At 42.6% G+C, this 16,717-nt stretch overlaps 1 protein-coding gene across 7 annotated transcripts in view; it reads right to left on the reverse strand.

Moving 5' to 3' along the window:
• DMD (dystrophin) overlaps positions 1-16,717 on the reverse strand; it is a 6,960,831-nt gene that overhangs the window by 3,470,833 nt on the left and 3,473,281 nt on the right. For all 7 annotated transcript variants that reach the window (XM_069204753.1, XM_069204756.1, XM_069204758.1 and 4 more), the window contains one exon: positions 2,413-2,588. In XM_069204753.1, coding sequence (XP_069060854.1) covers positions 2,413-2,588 — 176 coding nt within the window. The remainder of the gene's footprint in view (positions 1-2,412; positions 2,589-16,717) is intronic.

Here is a 16,717-nt window from a genome sequence, read left to right on the forward strand (position 1 = left end):
TGTGTAGTAATCACCGGCATGCATACGTGGGCGTGATGCTAACATTTTGCACTAAAACATTGAGCAGTGTGACGTGCTGGTGGGGGGGGGGGTCTGTGACAAAGATTGTTACACTCTTTTCTTGATATGATAGGAAAAAGGAAAATACATGTTTTAAAAAAAGAAGTATCTTAAGACAAATCTTTATTCTGGCTGGCTGTCTAAATATGGGGTACAAAGGCTGTCTTAACTGTGAACTGTCTCTTAACAATCATGTATATGGGATTACTGCACACATAATCACACAACTTCCTATGCTATTACGTAATATTCTCTCATGATGCACAAGCAATTATTCCAGGTTTACAGTCCAAATCCCAGGTCCTGATTAAAGACACTTCAGCGACGATAAATATGCCTGATCATATAGCTTTTAGTGAATCAATTCAGAGAATGGTCTATCCATTAGAGAATTAGACAACAACACTTTAAACAGAAAGAAAAACAGTGTGTTAAAATAGACTCCACGTCATTTTGAGCTCTCTTCCTTCAGGAAAGGTTCCCTAGCAGAGCACATGCTGCATGGCGTTAAGGTTAAAATGAATATCTTTTCGGATGTGAGTACAGGGACTTGATAAAGATCAATCTCCAAAAAGTTCGTTTTTGTAGGAAGGATTCTCAGAGTTACAATTATGATGGTGATTTCATACGCTGTGCACTCTTGGAAATTGGTGCTCATGCAATATATTCGATGAGGGGAGGCACATGAAGATATTAGGCAGCCTGTCTCCATAAAGGTAAATGTGAAAAGGCAAACCGATATTAAAAGAGCCCTACAGTCTATATACTCTTTCTAGATAATGACCTTTTACGTTTGTTTTTTGTTCTTTCTGCTCCCAAAATGCAGTTGGGCCGATTTACCATGCATCTGCAAATGGCAGAATTCCTCTAAGGTTCATGTGCTGAATGAAGAGCTGCTTTATCAAGCTCTACGAAAACAATGGGCCAGATGTAGCATGCATTTTGCATGGTGCAAACTGCGAAAATCACAATTTGTGCCATGCAAAATGCATATTGCGATGCTCATTTACAATTTGCGAGTCGGTACCGACTCGCAAATTGTGAATGCGACTCGCAAATAGGAAGGGGTGTCCCCTTCCTATTTACGACTCGCATCGCTATGCTAAATTGCTTTGTGACTGCGAATGCGGTCGCCAAGCAATTCGCAGTTACCACCAGTGTCACACTGGTGGTAACCCATTCACAAAAGGGAAGGGGTCCCCATGGGGACCCCTTCCCCTTTGTGAATGTTGCCCAAAAGTGTTTTTCAGAGGAGGCAGTGGTCCAATGGACCACTGCCTTCTCTGAAAAACCGAAACCGAAACACAGTATTTTTTTATTTTGCAACTCGTTTTCCTTTAAGGAAAACGGGCTGCAAAATAAAAAAAAAACTGCTTTATTAAAAAAGCAGTCACAGACATGGAGGTCTGCTGACTTCACCAGGCCACCATCTCTGTGAGTGCAGGGACTCACTACGGGGTCGCAAAATGCGACCCACCTCATTAATATTAATGAGGTGGGTCTTTGCAACCCCATAGCGACTCGCAGTCGGTGTCTGAGACACCGTAGTGCATCCGATTTTGCTAATTGGAAAATGCGAGTCGCACTGACTCGCAATTTCCGATTCGCAAAATCGGAAAATGCTACATCTGGCCCAATATTCTTTAATAATTTTTAAACCAACCTTGACGAAAACTCCTTCCAGATTTCTAAGTAAAGTCGTTAGCGAAACAATGTAAGAAAAAGATGCACACTGGGCCTTAAGAAGGAATTCACTCGATTGTGAAGTATCCCAGTCTGTCTTTCACGTAAATCCAATAGTGGAGGAAAGAGTCACCCTGCACTGTGTCTGCACAAAAATCTTCGGGGGGAGGGGCGGAGGGCGGCAGGGAAGGTGTTCTTTAACAAACTAGTATGTGGGAGAGGTGCTTGTATATCTAGCTAGCGACATTCTGAGATTGTCACACGGTGGTCATGAAAGCCTTAGGAAGAGCGCGTTTGTATCAATAGTACAGGGTACGAGGAAAAATACATACCTGCTTATAGACATGCTTAGAGACATGCTTGCACCTCAAGCTGGTCAAGGAGAAGTGGTTTCAATTCTAACGCATCACATCTCGTAAGGAGTCCAGAAAATGGTTCATTGTTTCATACACAACACTACCACATGATCAAATGATCCTTTAACTCAGTTGTACAATAAAAATCAAATACATTCTCAAAAGGAAAATGGCTGTAATGTGTCCTTTAAGTCTTTCGAGAGTCATCGATAGAGTGCTATTGACGCAACGAAGAAAAGTTAAGGGTAAAGGAAGGCTTCAGATAACAAAATAATGTATAGTTATGAAAGGCCATCATTGTTTTTAACCTTACCTTTTCTTGCGCTCTGTCACTTGTCTGCAAACCTCCTGCCACCTTAAATTCAAGTCGCCCAGTTTATCCTTTATGGATCTGGCATCTGGTGCCGAGCACTGCTCAGTGATCTCTTCGCCCGCTACATTCAGCGCCCTGACAACAGCTTGCTGCCGTCCGATGCCATCCTGCAGCTCCTGCGTGAAATCAAGAGCACAGACAAATTAAGAGTCATTTCTTTCGACCGAGGGAAAGATCAAAAGAGTTTGCATTACTCGCGAGTGCAGATGACAGTAAATGGCAGCACAAACTGTTTTCTCCACTTTGAAAAAAATCCCCCCTTGAAACCGAACATCAGAAAAGATAAATGCGTGTGTATGTGTACATATGTTTATGTTATATGCCAAGGCGACAGATACTAAGTTAAAAGAACATTCCACTGTGTTTCTGACTATAAACAACCAGGGCACATTTGTCCAAAAAAGATCACGAATGGAATTACGTGGATTGCACTTGGATGGACAATATTCCATTGTTTACGGTACCGTTTTTACCTCTTTGGCACAGTTCAAAAAGTCATTTTTACACAGTTTAGATGGTTCAAATGTCATTGTGGTACAGGTTAGTTAATCCAAATCTCGGATCAGTGGCGTAACGAAAGTTGAGGTGCCCCCCTGCAAAGCACATAGCCCCCCCCCCTCCGAACTGATTAAGGAGCTCTACTATGGTGAAGGGGACCCGTGGAGCTCGGAGGATGCGCACCCGGGGCCTGAGGGGCATTTGTTATGCCACTGTGATGCCAGGACACTTTAATTAGGCCGCATGTAGATCAGAAACATGTCGTAGTCTGTTAGACTTCATTCTCTTAGAACTTAAAGCATAGGGTCATTAAAGTGTGAAGCACACCAATTTGTGCGTGGCTGCAAAAACAACCAGAACCATCTCTTGTGGTCCTTTATTTATGTTTTTTAAAACATTACTAAAAACAATGAAAGGGTCTCTCAGAAAGCTGATGGGGACAACACATTATACATATCTAAGGTACTAGGGCCCATATTTATACTTTTTGATGCAAAACTGCGCTAACGCAGTTTTGCGCCAAAAAAATTAGCGCCGGCTAACGCCATTCTGAAGCACCATGCGGGCGCCGTATTTATTGAATGCCGTTAGCCGGCGTTAGCCGACCGCCGCTGCCAGGTGTGCGTGAAAAAAAACGACGTACACCAGGCAGCGCCGGCGTAGGGAAAAATGGCGTTTGGGCGTCCCAAAATGGGGCAAGTCAGGCTGAGGCAAAAAAATCGTCTTAACCCGATTTGCGCCATTTTTTTGGGGCGCCCAGACGCCATTAACATGACTCCTGTTTTAGCAAAGACAGGAGTCATGCCCCCTTGCCCAATGGCCATGCCCAGGTGACTTCTGTCCCCTGGGCATGGTCATTGGGCATAGTGGCATGTAGGGGGGCACAAATCAGGCCCCCCTATGCCACAAAAAAAAAAAAAAATACTTACCACAACTTACCTTTTCTTCCCTGGGATGGGTCCCTCCATCCTTGGGTGTCCTCCTGGGGTGGGCAAGGGTGGCAGGGGGTGTCCCTGGGGGCAGGGGAGGGCACCTCTGGGCTCATTCTGAGCCCACAGGTCCCTTAACGCCTGCCCTGACCCAGGCGTTAAAAAGAGGCGCAAATGCAGGGTTTTTTGCCCCGCCCACTCCCGGGCGTGATTTTTGCCCGGGAGTATAAATACCACGCACATGCCTGGGAGTCATTTTTTAAGACAGGAACGCCTACCTTGCATCTCATTAACGCAAGGAAGGTGTTCACGCAAAAAAAATGACGCTAACTCCATGAACTTTGGCGCTAGACGCGTCTAACGCCAAAGTATAAATATGGAGTTAGTTTTGCGTCGAATTTGCGTCGAAAAAAACGACGCAAATTCGGCGCAAACGGAGTATAAATATGCCCCAAGATCTTCCATCGGCACATCCACGCACATCAAAGGTCCCAGATCTTCCATCTGATGCGTAGTATAATGAGCATAAATAGACCTAGGGATGCAACTCCATAGAGTAGAACCCTTAGTCTGATTATTAAGGAACGAGATAGACTTAATTCAAAAGGAGTTTTTCCGAGGGCAACAGGAAGACAGATAATATGGTAAAGCATTGACTCAAACTTAACAGATGAACTTTAATCACTGAGGCTGAATTGAGTTGGCGCAGCGCGACTGCTGCACCAAAATTGTCAGCGCCACACTGCATCACTTATAAAATGCAGGGATGCGCTGTATTCTACTAGAATACGGTGCATTCCTGTGTTTCCCCCTGTGGCGGCACTAAATTAGCTGACGAGCGCCAATGCAGCCTCCTTTGAGCCATGGCGCAAGGATAGTTACGTTGCAGGGCAAATTGTTTTTGTGCAGGAAGGAACACCTTCCTGCACAAAAACAATCTTAAATGTCGATCTGCTCTTTCTATGTGTGCTGCAAAAAGCAGAACACTTAGAAAGAGCAGAAAACAAGGAGAAATAAAAAGCATATTTCCCCGTTGTGCCATGCTAACGCCACACCTGGGGTGGTGTTAGATTTTAGTCCAGCCTCAGGTTTACAAAATCTCATAAATCTGGGGCAGCATCAAAATGCAATGGGTTATGCTGTGGAACGCCCTCAGCAACACCCATTGCACACCCCTACCACATAAAGTGCTGCATGTGAAGGGGCTGTATTTACAAGGTGGTGTGAAGCCACAAAAAGTGGCGTAATGCCACATTGTAAATACAGTGCAATGCACAGCACCATCGGAGCATCACAAAAAGTGAGACTCCGGTGGCTCTAGGGGCTTGTAAATATGCCCTTAGGCTTTTGACTAGCTGTGAAATGATATGGAAGAGGGTCTTAGCATGCCAGTGCTCTATTACAACTAAACGTCAATATGAGTTACTTATTTTAAGGCTAAATGGAACGTACTCGCTTTCAATCATTTGCAAAGCCATAGACAATCTACTGGTTTTCTCAGGAGTCAAGGGAAGCAGCGGAGCTCTGAACATGTAAGATTCTGCACCAAATTTTGGTGCTATGAAATATGAATACTACACCCCGCATTTTCAGATGACACTCCTTTCAATAATACATATTTTCACCCTGGATTGAGCAGACAATCAGAGAGCACCCTTTACGAACCATAACTATTGTTACAGGTATGAAAACTGAGCACTCTAGTTGGCTAGCTCCTACCTTTCCTCCAGTGTTCTGTGACTGTGGGAGTGCTAGAGAGCAGGATCTTCCTCTCCCCTGCTGCACTTTCTCAACCTCTCTTGGAACAGCTATTGGTTCACATGTGGTTATCTGCATCCCCCCCTCTTGGTTTTGCTTAAAGGAAATGCCAAACAATCAAAATGTAGAACAATATAAACAAATCATTTACTACTTTTTTGGCTGATTGGACTTCACTTTCAGCAAAATTGAAAAGAGGAGCTAAGACCACTGTCTGTGTAGCAACAGTGCTTCCGGAAGGGGTTAGGAGAACCTCACCAGAGAATGGAGCGTTTTTTTCCTCTTTCAGGTAAGAAACAGGTGATTCTCTTGCAGCACTTTCTATTTTTTCCATTAGGGTCTCCTAATAGCTTTATTGCCCTTATTTGTAAGACAACATCAGCTGTTAAGTACCCTACTCTTATTATGAGCCCTGCTTGGAGGAAGGGCCCATAACTGCATGTGGAGTAATTAGCAACCTTTACTGCCCAAGAGGTGAAGTTAACACATCTTTTGCATTTGTCTGGGATGAGATCAGCATTGATGGATGCTGAGGAGCCAGGAGGCTATTCTCAGCAAATCAATGATGATGTGGATTTGGGATAGTTTATTGACTTACTAATAAGGATTACCAGTCTATGAAAATAAAATCTTCACGTTCAAGAAATTTTCTTCCTGGCTCCTTTATGTTTATGCCTAGATAATGACTCTTTGGTAGCACCATCGGAGGTTTGCCAAAGCTGCACTCCTCTTGGCCCTGTTATGAGTTGGGTCTTGTGTACCAGCTCTCAGTTTCAAAGAGATACCAGTGATCTTCTTCTGATGTTTCCTTCTTCCTGGATCTCACAAGCACCACACTGAGCGCCAGATGTAGAACGTTTTTTGCATGGTGCAAACTGCAAAAATCGCAGTTTGCACCATGCAAAAAGCCTTTTGTGATGCACATTCACAATTTGTGAGTTGGTACCGACTCGCAAATTGTGAATGCGACTCGCAAATAGGAAGGGGTGTTCCCTTCCTATTTGCGACTCGCATCGCAATGCTAAATTGCTTTGTGACCACGAATGTGGTCGCAAAGCATTTCGCAGTTATCACCAGTGTCACACTGGTGGTAACCCATTCGCAAAAGGGAAGGGGTCCCCATGGTACCCCTTCCCGTTTGTGAATGTTGCCAAAAAGGGTTTTTCAGAGCAGGCACTAGTCCAATGGACCACTGCCTACTCTGAAAAACCGAAACCAATTGGGTTCGTTATTTTTTTTATTTTGCAACTCGTTTTCCTTTAAGGAAAATGGGCTGCAAAATAAAATAAAAAACTGCTTTATTTAAAAAGCAGTCACAGACATGGAGGTCTGCTGACTTCAGCAGGCCACCATCCCTGTGAGTGCAGGGACTCGCTATGGGGTCGCAAAATGCGACCCACCTCATTAATATTAATGAGGTGGGTCTTTGCGACCCCATAGCGACTCGCAGTCGGTGTCTGAGACACCGTACTGCATCCCATTTTGCGAATCGTAAATTGCGATTTGCACCGACTCGCAATTTCCGATTTGCAAAATCGGAAGTTGCTACATCTGGCCCTTAATTACCTAAGTGTTTGAGGATATATATAAAAAAAGCAACACAGAGGCAATAACCACAGGCAGAGTATTTTACTATCTCTTGAAGCGAATAATGTAGCTGGACCTATCAACTCTGGTGGGCAAGAGAAATACGGTTAACAGCCACAGATAAGAAATAAAAGATGCATGATTAGTGGCCAGGAAATCAGTGAGTACTTCTCCAATCTTTTACAAGCTGTCATAATTGTGTTACTCAATTTTGTGCTGCCTGCGTTGAATGGTGATAAGATCCAAATTCTCCACGTCTCATGTCTGCATACTCCCTAGTTGCTCCGTATAGTAACTGATTGCATTATATATACCCAGTGCTTAATTTGTAAATAAAAACGTGTTGGTGCTCAAAGCCCTACTCGCAAACATGCGGCTCCTGCAATTAAATGTGGGTACACAGAACACTGCGGCAGTGTAATCCTGAAGCCATCTCGGGCCTCTTCAAACCACTTAAAGCCACTCCCTGCCCCTTTAGCTCACTTTTGCAGCTTTCTCCCATTGTGACGCTTTTTCGGTTTTCTCTTCCTCTGTCTTTCCCACATGTCTTTTGTTCAAGCAGCAAATGCTTGTGGCAGAAGAATAAGCGCCAGCCCTCAAAAATAAGTGCCTGTGCTCAGCACCGGAAACAACAAGCACAAATTAAGCAATGTATATACCCCATCTTTCCTGCCTTGGTCTTGTCACCTAAACTCATTAAAGGATGTCGTAAAAGGTAATATACAGGCAAAAGAAAAAAGCCCGACTGCATTCAATCACAAATTCACAGAAGCGCAAACATTCACTCCTTTTTAAAAAAAAATCCGAACTTGCCATCTAAAATTAGGGGAAAGCTCAAAATGTTGCGACTTTGTGACATTAACACTATTTGAAAATGCTAATCTCATAGTACTCCCTTGAGAACACCCGTTTCCTGCTATCAAAGCTACAGTTAACGGCTGCGGAAAATTGGCCTATCTGGTGAATTTTCTGCAGGTGTAAATGACATTTGTGCCCATAAGTATAGAAAGATACTGCTTCTATAAAATTGCATCGGGAGGAGATGGCAATTTTTACAGATGTGTGACTTAGGCTGAAAAAAATGCTGCTAAAAAAGACTCCGTTTTCTAAAATGCCACTTCTCAGTTTTACATTTTGATATCAACAGGGGGATTACAACATTCATATAAACATTATAAACTAATGTATTCACTGATTCTTCATGGATGGAGTAAGTAGTATTTTGTCAGGATGTTCAGTCTGAACATTTTTCACATTTATTTGCTTATTTCGACTAGCAAGTGATGCGCCTTTTTCATAGTTAACTTAGAGACAGCTTCAGGCCAAAGCTTCGGTACCGTCTCAGTCCATAGCTTCGGTACCGTCTCAGTCCATTAAGATGCCGCAGTGTAGGGCAAGGTTTCCCCATCTCATGTGAAGGACCTACTTGAATAGAAGTGCATCAGCCAATGAACTCAAACTAAAGTAGCGATCAGTACCAAAAGTAAATCACTGGGGCAGGATCCTATGCTAAAGTCATTGTTATTATGCATCAGCACCTTAGTCATAACAGTGGGACCACAAAATACCAATCCGAGGTATGTATTATTTACACTGATGGTGGGACTGATCGATTTGCAGTTACAGGAAATATACACTACGTGCTTAGTTCAAATCTAATTTCCTCTGATAAATCAGGGGAAAAACTAAATTTACACCATTTGAAAATTATATTTAGATAGCTGGGTCTCTCCCAAAAGCAGATGTAAAATTGACTGGTCACTAGTGAAAAGTTGCCCAGCTATTGCCACAGTCACTGCATGGAACCCAGTCGCATATTGGAAAGCAGAGGCTTGCGTGATCAATGAAAGTTTGCTTCAATTTTGTATTTCTTTGGCTCAGCAATATCAGTTTTCTCTAATTTTGCATTTCTTTGGCTCAGCAACATGATGCATGAGACCATTACCCCAAGTGGGTAAAACTTCAAATGCATATATATTTTTTAACAATAATAGCCTTTCGATTCTCTGAAAACTGAAAGAGCCATGCAATTTATGTTAGTATTCAAAGAAACATCGATATGATCAATAGGTTTGGCTTTTTTACAGTGAAATATTTAAGCCTTACTTACACCTAAACAAAAACAAATGCGTTAAAACAGAGCAATCGTTATTCACGCATATCTATCTGTAATACTAGTAAGACTTTCATCTGTTTTCTTCTTCTACTCTCGCCTTTAGCCCTATGACATCCTGTTTAAGATAGCAGTCTCGGTCCCACAAATATATTTGATTCTTTCATTCATAGTATGTGTAGTTGGAAGTGTTGTACAGTACATCTTATGGTGTAGGCTGCATGAGGTGGAAGGTTTAGGCTGTAGAACTAGTCGAGGATGTGTAGTATTGGTTGAGTAGTGATTGGGCAATAGAAAGTATAGGTTTTAGGTAATTCTTTAGATCTTAGTGCGTAGGTGCCATGGAATGTTGAAGTTGATTTAGAGGATGTAATTTGAACGTGGTAAATGGAGAATATTGGCAAGTGGAGTGTAGTGTTCATGTGGTATTAAGTATAGAAAGTATATGGAACCTCCTATAGCCTGTAGGTGATGTAGTCTGTGTGTGATACTGCATGAAGTATGGATTGTAGGTAGTTTATCTGGAAATGTAGCAGCAGGTAAGGCGTTTGGATATGTTGTAGGTGGTGGTTTAGGTGCTGGTTGTAAGCAGTGAAGGTCATAGTGTTGATGACTATGTAGGGTGGTGGTCGTGATGATGTAGTCGGTTATGTATGGAATAGGCTGTGGTGTAGAAGGCGACACCCTCTGGTAGCTTGGCACTGAGCAGTCAGGCTTAACTGAGAAGGCAATGTGTAAAGTATTTGTGCAATAAATCATACAATAACACAATATAGCACCACAAAAATACACCACACAGCGTTTAGAAAAATATATAATATTTATCTGGATATTTGAAGGTCAAAACGATAAAAGATGCAATAAGAAAATGTAGAATATCACTGGAAAGTGTCTTAAGTATTTTAAAAACAAACAAAGTCTCTTTCAAGCACAAAGTACCTGGTTTGAGTGAAAAATCTCCGCAAAGGGCTGCAGAGGAGGAGATGCGTGGAAAATGGTGTGTGTGTCGGTTTCGACCCTTCACACACGGACTTGCGTCGTTATTTTCCACGCAGGGAAGATGTGGTGTCGATTTCCGGCAAGCGGACGGGTCTCCTCTTCGGGTTGCGGGGTTTTCAGACGCCCCGGGGTCTGTGCATGGAATCCTGGGCTTGTTGACCAGCTCTGCGTCGTTCCGGTGGGCGATGCGGGGAAAGTTCTCCCTCACAGCAGGCGCTGCGTTGATTTCCCCTCTGGAAGTCGGGCGGCGTTGTCCAGGTGGGCTGTGCGTCGAAGTTCCGGTCGCACCGCAGGCGCCACGCCAATCTTTTTCTCGCAAAGTCGAGCTGTGAATTTTTCACCGCGGCACAAGCTGTGCATCGAATTTTTCGCCGCACAAGGAGTCCAGTTGCAAGAGAGAAGTCTTTTTGGACCTGAGACTTCAGGGAACAGGAGGCAAGCTCTATCCAAGCCCTTGGAGAGCACTTCTGCAGCAAAGCAAGAGAGCAGCAAGACAGCAGGGCAACAGCAAGGCAGCAGTCTTCTGTAGAAAGCAGTCAGGTGAGTCATTTAGGCAGCCAGGCAGTTCATCTTGTAAGGGTGCAGGTTCTGGTTCAGGTTTCTTCTCCAGGAAGTGTCTGAGGTGGTAGGGCAGGGGCTCTGTTTTATACCCAAATGTGCCTTTGAAGTGGGGGAGACTTCAAAGAGTGGCTTAGAAGTGCACCAGGTCCCCTTTCAGTTCAATCCTGTCTGCCTGGGTCCCAGTAGGGGGTGTGGCAGTCCTTTGTGTGAGGGCAGGCCCTCCACCCTCCCAGCCCAGGAAGATCCATTCAAAATACATCAGGAATGCATACTGACAAAATACTGCTGCTGCTTAGATAAGTAGCAAAAAGAGCTGTTCAACAAAGGCCTTAGATTAAAGGGCAGGAGGATGTTTTAATGTATAATATTTATTGGTAAAAAGAGGCATGCAATCATGAAACCTAGTCACACAAACAACTTTCCTTACGGAAATGCAGCACAGAAATAGTCTAAGCGCCTCACTACGTCTCTAAAGCCAGGTGTTCCACCTTCAGTGCACTCTATTGTTAAGCCAAAAATATTTTCCAGTTCCGCAATTGACAAGGAGGAAAATGTCAAAAATCACTCTAAATTCAGGAAGGAAGTAATGATTTGATGCTTCCCAAACAAGTGATAACATAATCACACTAAAAATGAACAAATTCTATCTTCCTCTAGGAAAATAGAAAATCTTCTGAATCAAGACAATTGCCATATACAACCTCAAAACTATTCATACTAAAGTGTTGGTGGCATGACCATATGCACAAATATCTCTCACAATACTTGATTCCACTCTAAGAATAAGCACAGCTACATGATCACAGCAACACAAGACGTGTACTTCACCCATCATCACAAACAATCCCAAGACATCTCTAACATAGGTAACCTACATTATTCAAACCAAAGACAAAATAAATTAATATGAAACTCAGGCACTCTATACCCTACTCCTCTTTCCTCATAGCATACTTAAGCAAAACAAGCGATGACAGGATAAAACCATTTCACAATATTAGAATACTTTCTTTACAATCCGTACTGAAACTCAATATTCCTCTTAAATAGGCACTTCTTATGCTGTCAAGTTTTACCAATCAGCTGAACAGGTTTGGCATCTCGTCGGCGGCATGAAGTGCCAGATAAATGGAAATACAACACAGTACAAAACCTGTGTATAGTACGTCAGAAGAAATGTGAATTGAGTCACTGTTACCTCTCTTCCTTTGGATGGTGGCAGTTCAATGTGCTATTATAAAGGAGGGTGATGCCATTAAATTGAACCACTCTTTTAAAAATTTGCCCTTAACAAATATACATTTCTTACCAAAAGAGTTGCTTCATGAAAAATTGACCAATCTGCTACAAAAACAGAAGCATTAACTTCTAAACGGAATCAGATCATAACAAGTACTGGCTAAGCCAATAGGTCTTGCCTATGCAAGATCTATTTGATTTGTCAATGTTTTTAAGACATATTGCATACTAGTGCCAACTGCTATTCATCATAGCTCAAAGAAAAAATTAACTAGGATGTGGTCGGTGTTGACCATGTCAGTGATATTTTTTAAAGTCACGATGAACAGAAGCCCACATTGCTGTGAAATATGTTAAAAAAGCAGGGGGTGGGCAACATGAGGGAGGGGGATGAAGCAGCAGTAATGGACAGTGAGAAGACGGCAGTGTAGTGGATATGAAATGAGAGCGGAGGTAGGGAGTACGAGACAGAGCAGGAGGAGTGGGGGAGGGAAGAAATAGTACCTCAATCACGTCGGGAGCACCAGACTGGCACTTAGGTAGAATCAATCTGTGCTTGGTCGGTGCTCCACATAAAGGAGCAGAAGTGATGCTTGGCATGCCCTGGCTAATTAGGAGGCTGAAAAAAAACGAATGACACAGTAGCCAACAAATAGTATGCAATAGGAGTGCTTCAAGCACTTTACTTTAAATAATAGTGTCTTGCAAGTGAAAATGCATTCACCGCATGTGCTGTCACAGGCTACACATAAAAAGAGGAAACAAATCACAGTTTGCAAATTGTAAAACCACCAGAAACAAGTCATTTGATGTTCTGTGTGTTCATCAGATTTGCCCGATTCCCAATCTGATTTTCAGTTTGCCTTTATAAACAAAGATGTGTTCCCCTTTAATCGTGTAATTAAATTTTCATTAGTGCTTCAGTATGTTTTACATATATGTAGTTAATTTTCAGAATAATATTATGTATCTCAATCTGCATTACAATATTACTATGCTTCTTATTTAGAACTCTACAGCACAATTCTGCCTAATTTAATAGCTCCAATTCACCAACCTTGAAAGGATGAAGGCTGATTTTGTCTAACCTGGATTCAAACTCGTGAGCTAACGATAACACACATCTTAGCGTCTGCTGTTCAACTTGGTGTACCATACTACAAACATGCATCATATTATACTGAACCTTTTCAGTAAGAAATATCGAACCTGTGGGATACATGTTGCCAAAATGCTTTTAAAAATTATTTTTTTGGCTTATAATGTTTCTTTTGATAAAGCTGAAGGTATAACGAAATACGTATTTGCTCTGAGAATACTGGAATGGTACTGTATGTCAAATAACACACAGAGTTAGAGATTACATCAACCAATTCGAATCCATGAGACTTGCCATGCCCGTTTTAACATCAATATAGATAACCAACCTACAATATGCCATTCACTAATACTTTACAATGTGTTAGTAAGCCATGCACCTTAAATATCAATGGATTCTGATATAAATAGCTGACTTTACTTAGTTATGTCAGATGTAATATGACTTCCTGCCGCTATAAAACCTAACACTGATCCAATTGTCCATAACCATTGTTGAACTTTTTAGTTTATGCAGGGTCATCCCCAATCTTTTTGCCTCCTATTTTTTCTGACCTGTTGCTGTTGGCTTTTGAACTCTGAGCACTTTACCACTGCTAACCAGTACTAAAGCGCATATGCTCTCTGTGTAAAATTGTATGTAATTGGTTTATTCACGATTGGCATATTTGATTTACTAGTAAGTCCCTAGTAAATTGCACTAGAGGTGCCAGGGCCTGTAAATCAAATGCTACTAGTGGGCCTGCAGCACTGATTGTGCCACCCACATAAGTAGCTCTGTAATCATGTCTCAGACCTGCCACTGCAGTGTCTGTGTGTGCAGTTTTGACTGTAAATTCGACTTGGCAAGTGTACCCACTTGCCATGCTTAAACCTTCCCTTTCCTTACATGTCAGACACCCCTAAGGTAGGCTATAGGTAGCTCCAAGGGCACTGTGCAGTGTATTGCTAAGGTAGGACATATAATGATGTGTTTTATATGTCCTGACAGTGAAATATTGCTAAATTCATTTTTCACTGTTCCAAGGCCTGTCTCTCTCATAGGTTAACATGGGGGCTACCTTTAAAGCTGATTAAAGTGTAAATTCCCCTAGGGAGCGGATGGACATGTGGAGTTTGGGGTCTCTGAGCTCACAATTTAAAAATAAATTTTTTAGTAAAATTGATTTTAAGATTGTGTGATTGAAAATGCCACTTTTAGAAAGTGAGCATTTTCTTGCTTATACCATTTCTGTGACTCTGCCTGTTTGTGGATTCCCTGTCTGGGTCATTTTGACAGTTGGGCTGGTTGCACCTCACACTAGACAGTGACACAAAGGGAGCTGGGGTGTAGTGTACATTTCCTGATGAGCTATCTGTGCTAGGAGGGAGGGGAGGAGTGGTCACTCACACCTGAAAGGGCTGTGCCTGTCCTCACACAATGAATCTCCGACCCCCTGGTGAGTGTCTGGGGCCTGGCCTGGGCAAGGCAGGATTTCACATTCACAAGAGACTTTACTTTGAAGTAGGCCTACTTCAAAGGAGAATTTGGGTATAAGAAGGGCACCCAAAACCACAGACTTAAGATCACTTCTGGACATCAAGAGGAACCTCTGCCTGGAGAAGAGCTGAAGAGCTGAGGAGAAGTGCTGCTCTGCCTGTGCTTTGTGGAGCTATCCTGTAGTTGCTGCTTCTGCCACAGTAAGAGGGCAAAGACAGGACTTTGTGTGCCTTCCATCTTGTGAAGAAATCTCCAAGGGCTTGATTTAGAGCTTGCCTCCTGTTGTCTGAAGTCTCAGGGACAGCAAAGACTTCTTTCTGCCAGAACCTGGAGTCTCTGGAGAGACTCCTGCTCTGACAAGTGGTACCCTATCCAGTCCCTGGGCCCTTGAAAGGAAAGCTGGTGGAAATCCAAGTAAATCGACTTCGGACGACTTCGGACCGACGCCGCTGCTGAATCTGGTTACACCACCTGTAACCGACTCCGTGTTTTTCGCTGGAACGCGACGACCTTCGCAGGCCCGACACCACTGCAGCCCCGCTGAAGTCCACGACTCCATGGAAGTCGCCGCACCACGTCGTGACTGACGACGCTCGAAGTGCGCGGATTCAATGTTTTGCACAGATGCCACGATCCCCGACTTTGCGCATCGACTTGTTTTCACACTTTTCCAAAGGTACTGTACTTGGGGGTCTACGCGACTCCATGTCCCTCGCCGCTGGTGTCGGCTTGTTGGGAACAACTCCGTCACGACGCCATGTTAACACCTCATCGAAGCATTTTGTGTTTCTAAGCGCTATTTTTGAGTTTAATCTTTAAAAATTCATAACTTGACTTGTGTATAACGGATGTTTGTCATTTTGGTCTTGTTTTGTTTAGATAAATATTTCCTATTTTTCTAAACTGGTGTCGTGTCATTTTGTAGTGTTTTCATTAAGTTACTGTGTGTGTTGGTACAAATACTTTACACCTAGCACTCTGAAGTTAAGCCTACTGCTCTGCCAAGCTACCGAGGGGGTAAGCAGGGGTTAGCTGAGGGTGATTTTCTTTTACCCTAACTAGAGCGAGGGTCATTGCTTGAACAGGGGGTAGCCTGACTGTCAATCAAAGACCCCTTTTTTAACAACCATGTAACTCCAATAGGTTACAGAAGATCGCTAAGGGCAAAAAGTGCCCTTGTTTGAAACAGTCTAACTTCAACACTGGGGTTTAAGAAAACACTTGAGCAGTCTGGAAACTACAAATGACTTCTCTGTCACTGTATGGTTTTGCCATGCAGAACAATTTCACAGACTCGAAATGTAATGCTGGACCCAACAAACAGTCTAGACAAGAAGAGTTTGCATTGTGAGTGAACTATAAATGGAACTTTGTGTATTGGTTGATGAGTATTCAGTTTCACTGGGGTCATACGATTCTGCAGTCCCAGCATGTTAGGTGTGAATATGATTTTCTACACTAACCACATAATCCACCATCATCTAAACTATTTTAATATTTCTACAAATAAAGTGTCTCAAGTTCAAACAGATCAAAAGTTTCAAAGAAGCGGTTACTTGTGTGCTGTACAGTAACCCCTGAAACCTATGTTTTGACACCAAAATAAAGTATATAGTTCTCATGGTTACTGAAATATTACATCATAACGGCACCACATCTGACATTTTTAAAAGTGTTGCCTGGATTAGCAATGTCTACCCAAGCTAAATTACTTCTCTAATGATACAAAACACAAATAAAAAAAAATCTATGGACAACAAATTTTTATAGTGGTATATCAAAGGGCCTGGATTGTCCTTGTCTTCTGCACGCCCCTGCATTGTAGCTGTCTGACATGACCCTATTCTCAGAAATACACTTTTGCTGACTGGCCACGCTACTCTCTTTACTACTTCACAAAAAGAACCCATGGACGCATTGTTAGGTCCAATCTCTGATTGATTTGTTGACTTCTTTCATGAATTAAGAACATTTCATCACATA

Source organism: Pleurodeles waltl, chromosome 8, assembly GCF_031143425.1.
Source record: "Pleurodeles waltl isolate 20211129_DDA chromosome 8, aPleWal1.hap1.20221129, whole genome shotgun sequence".
Lineage (NCBI taxonomy): Eukaryota > Metazoa > Chordata > Amphibia > Caudata > Salamandridae > Pleurodeles > Pleurodeles waltl.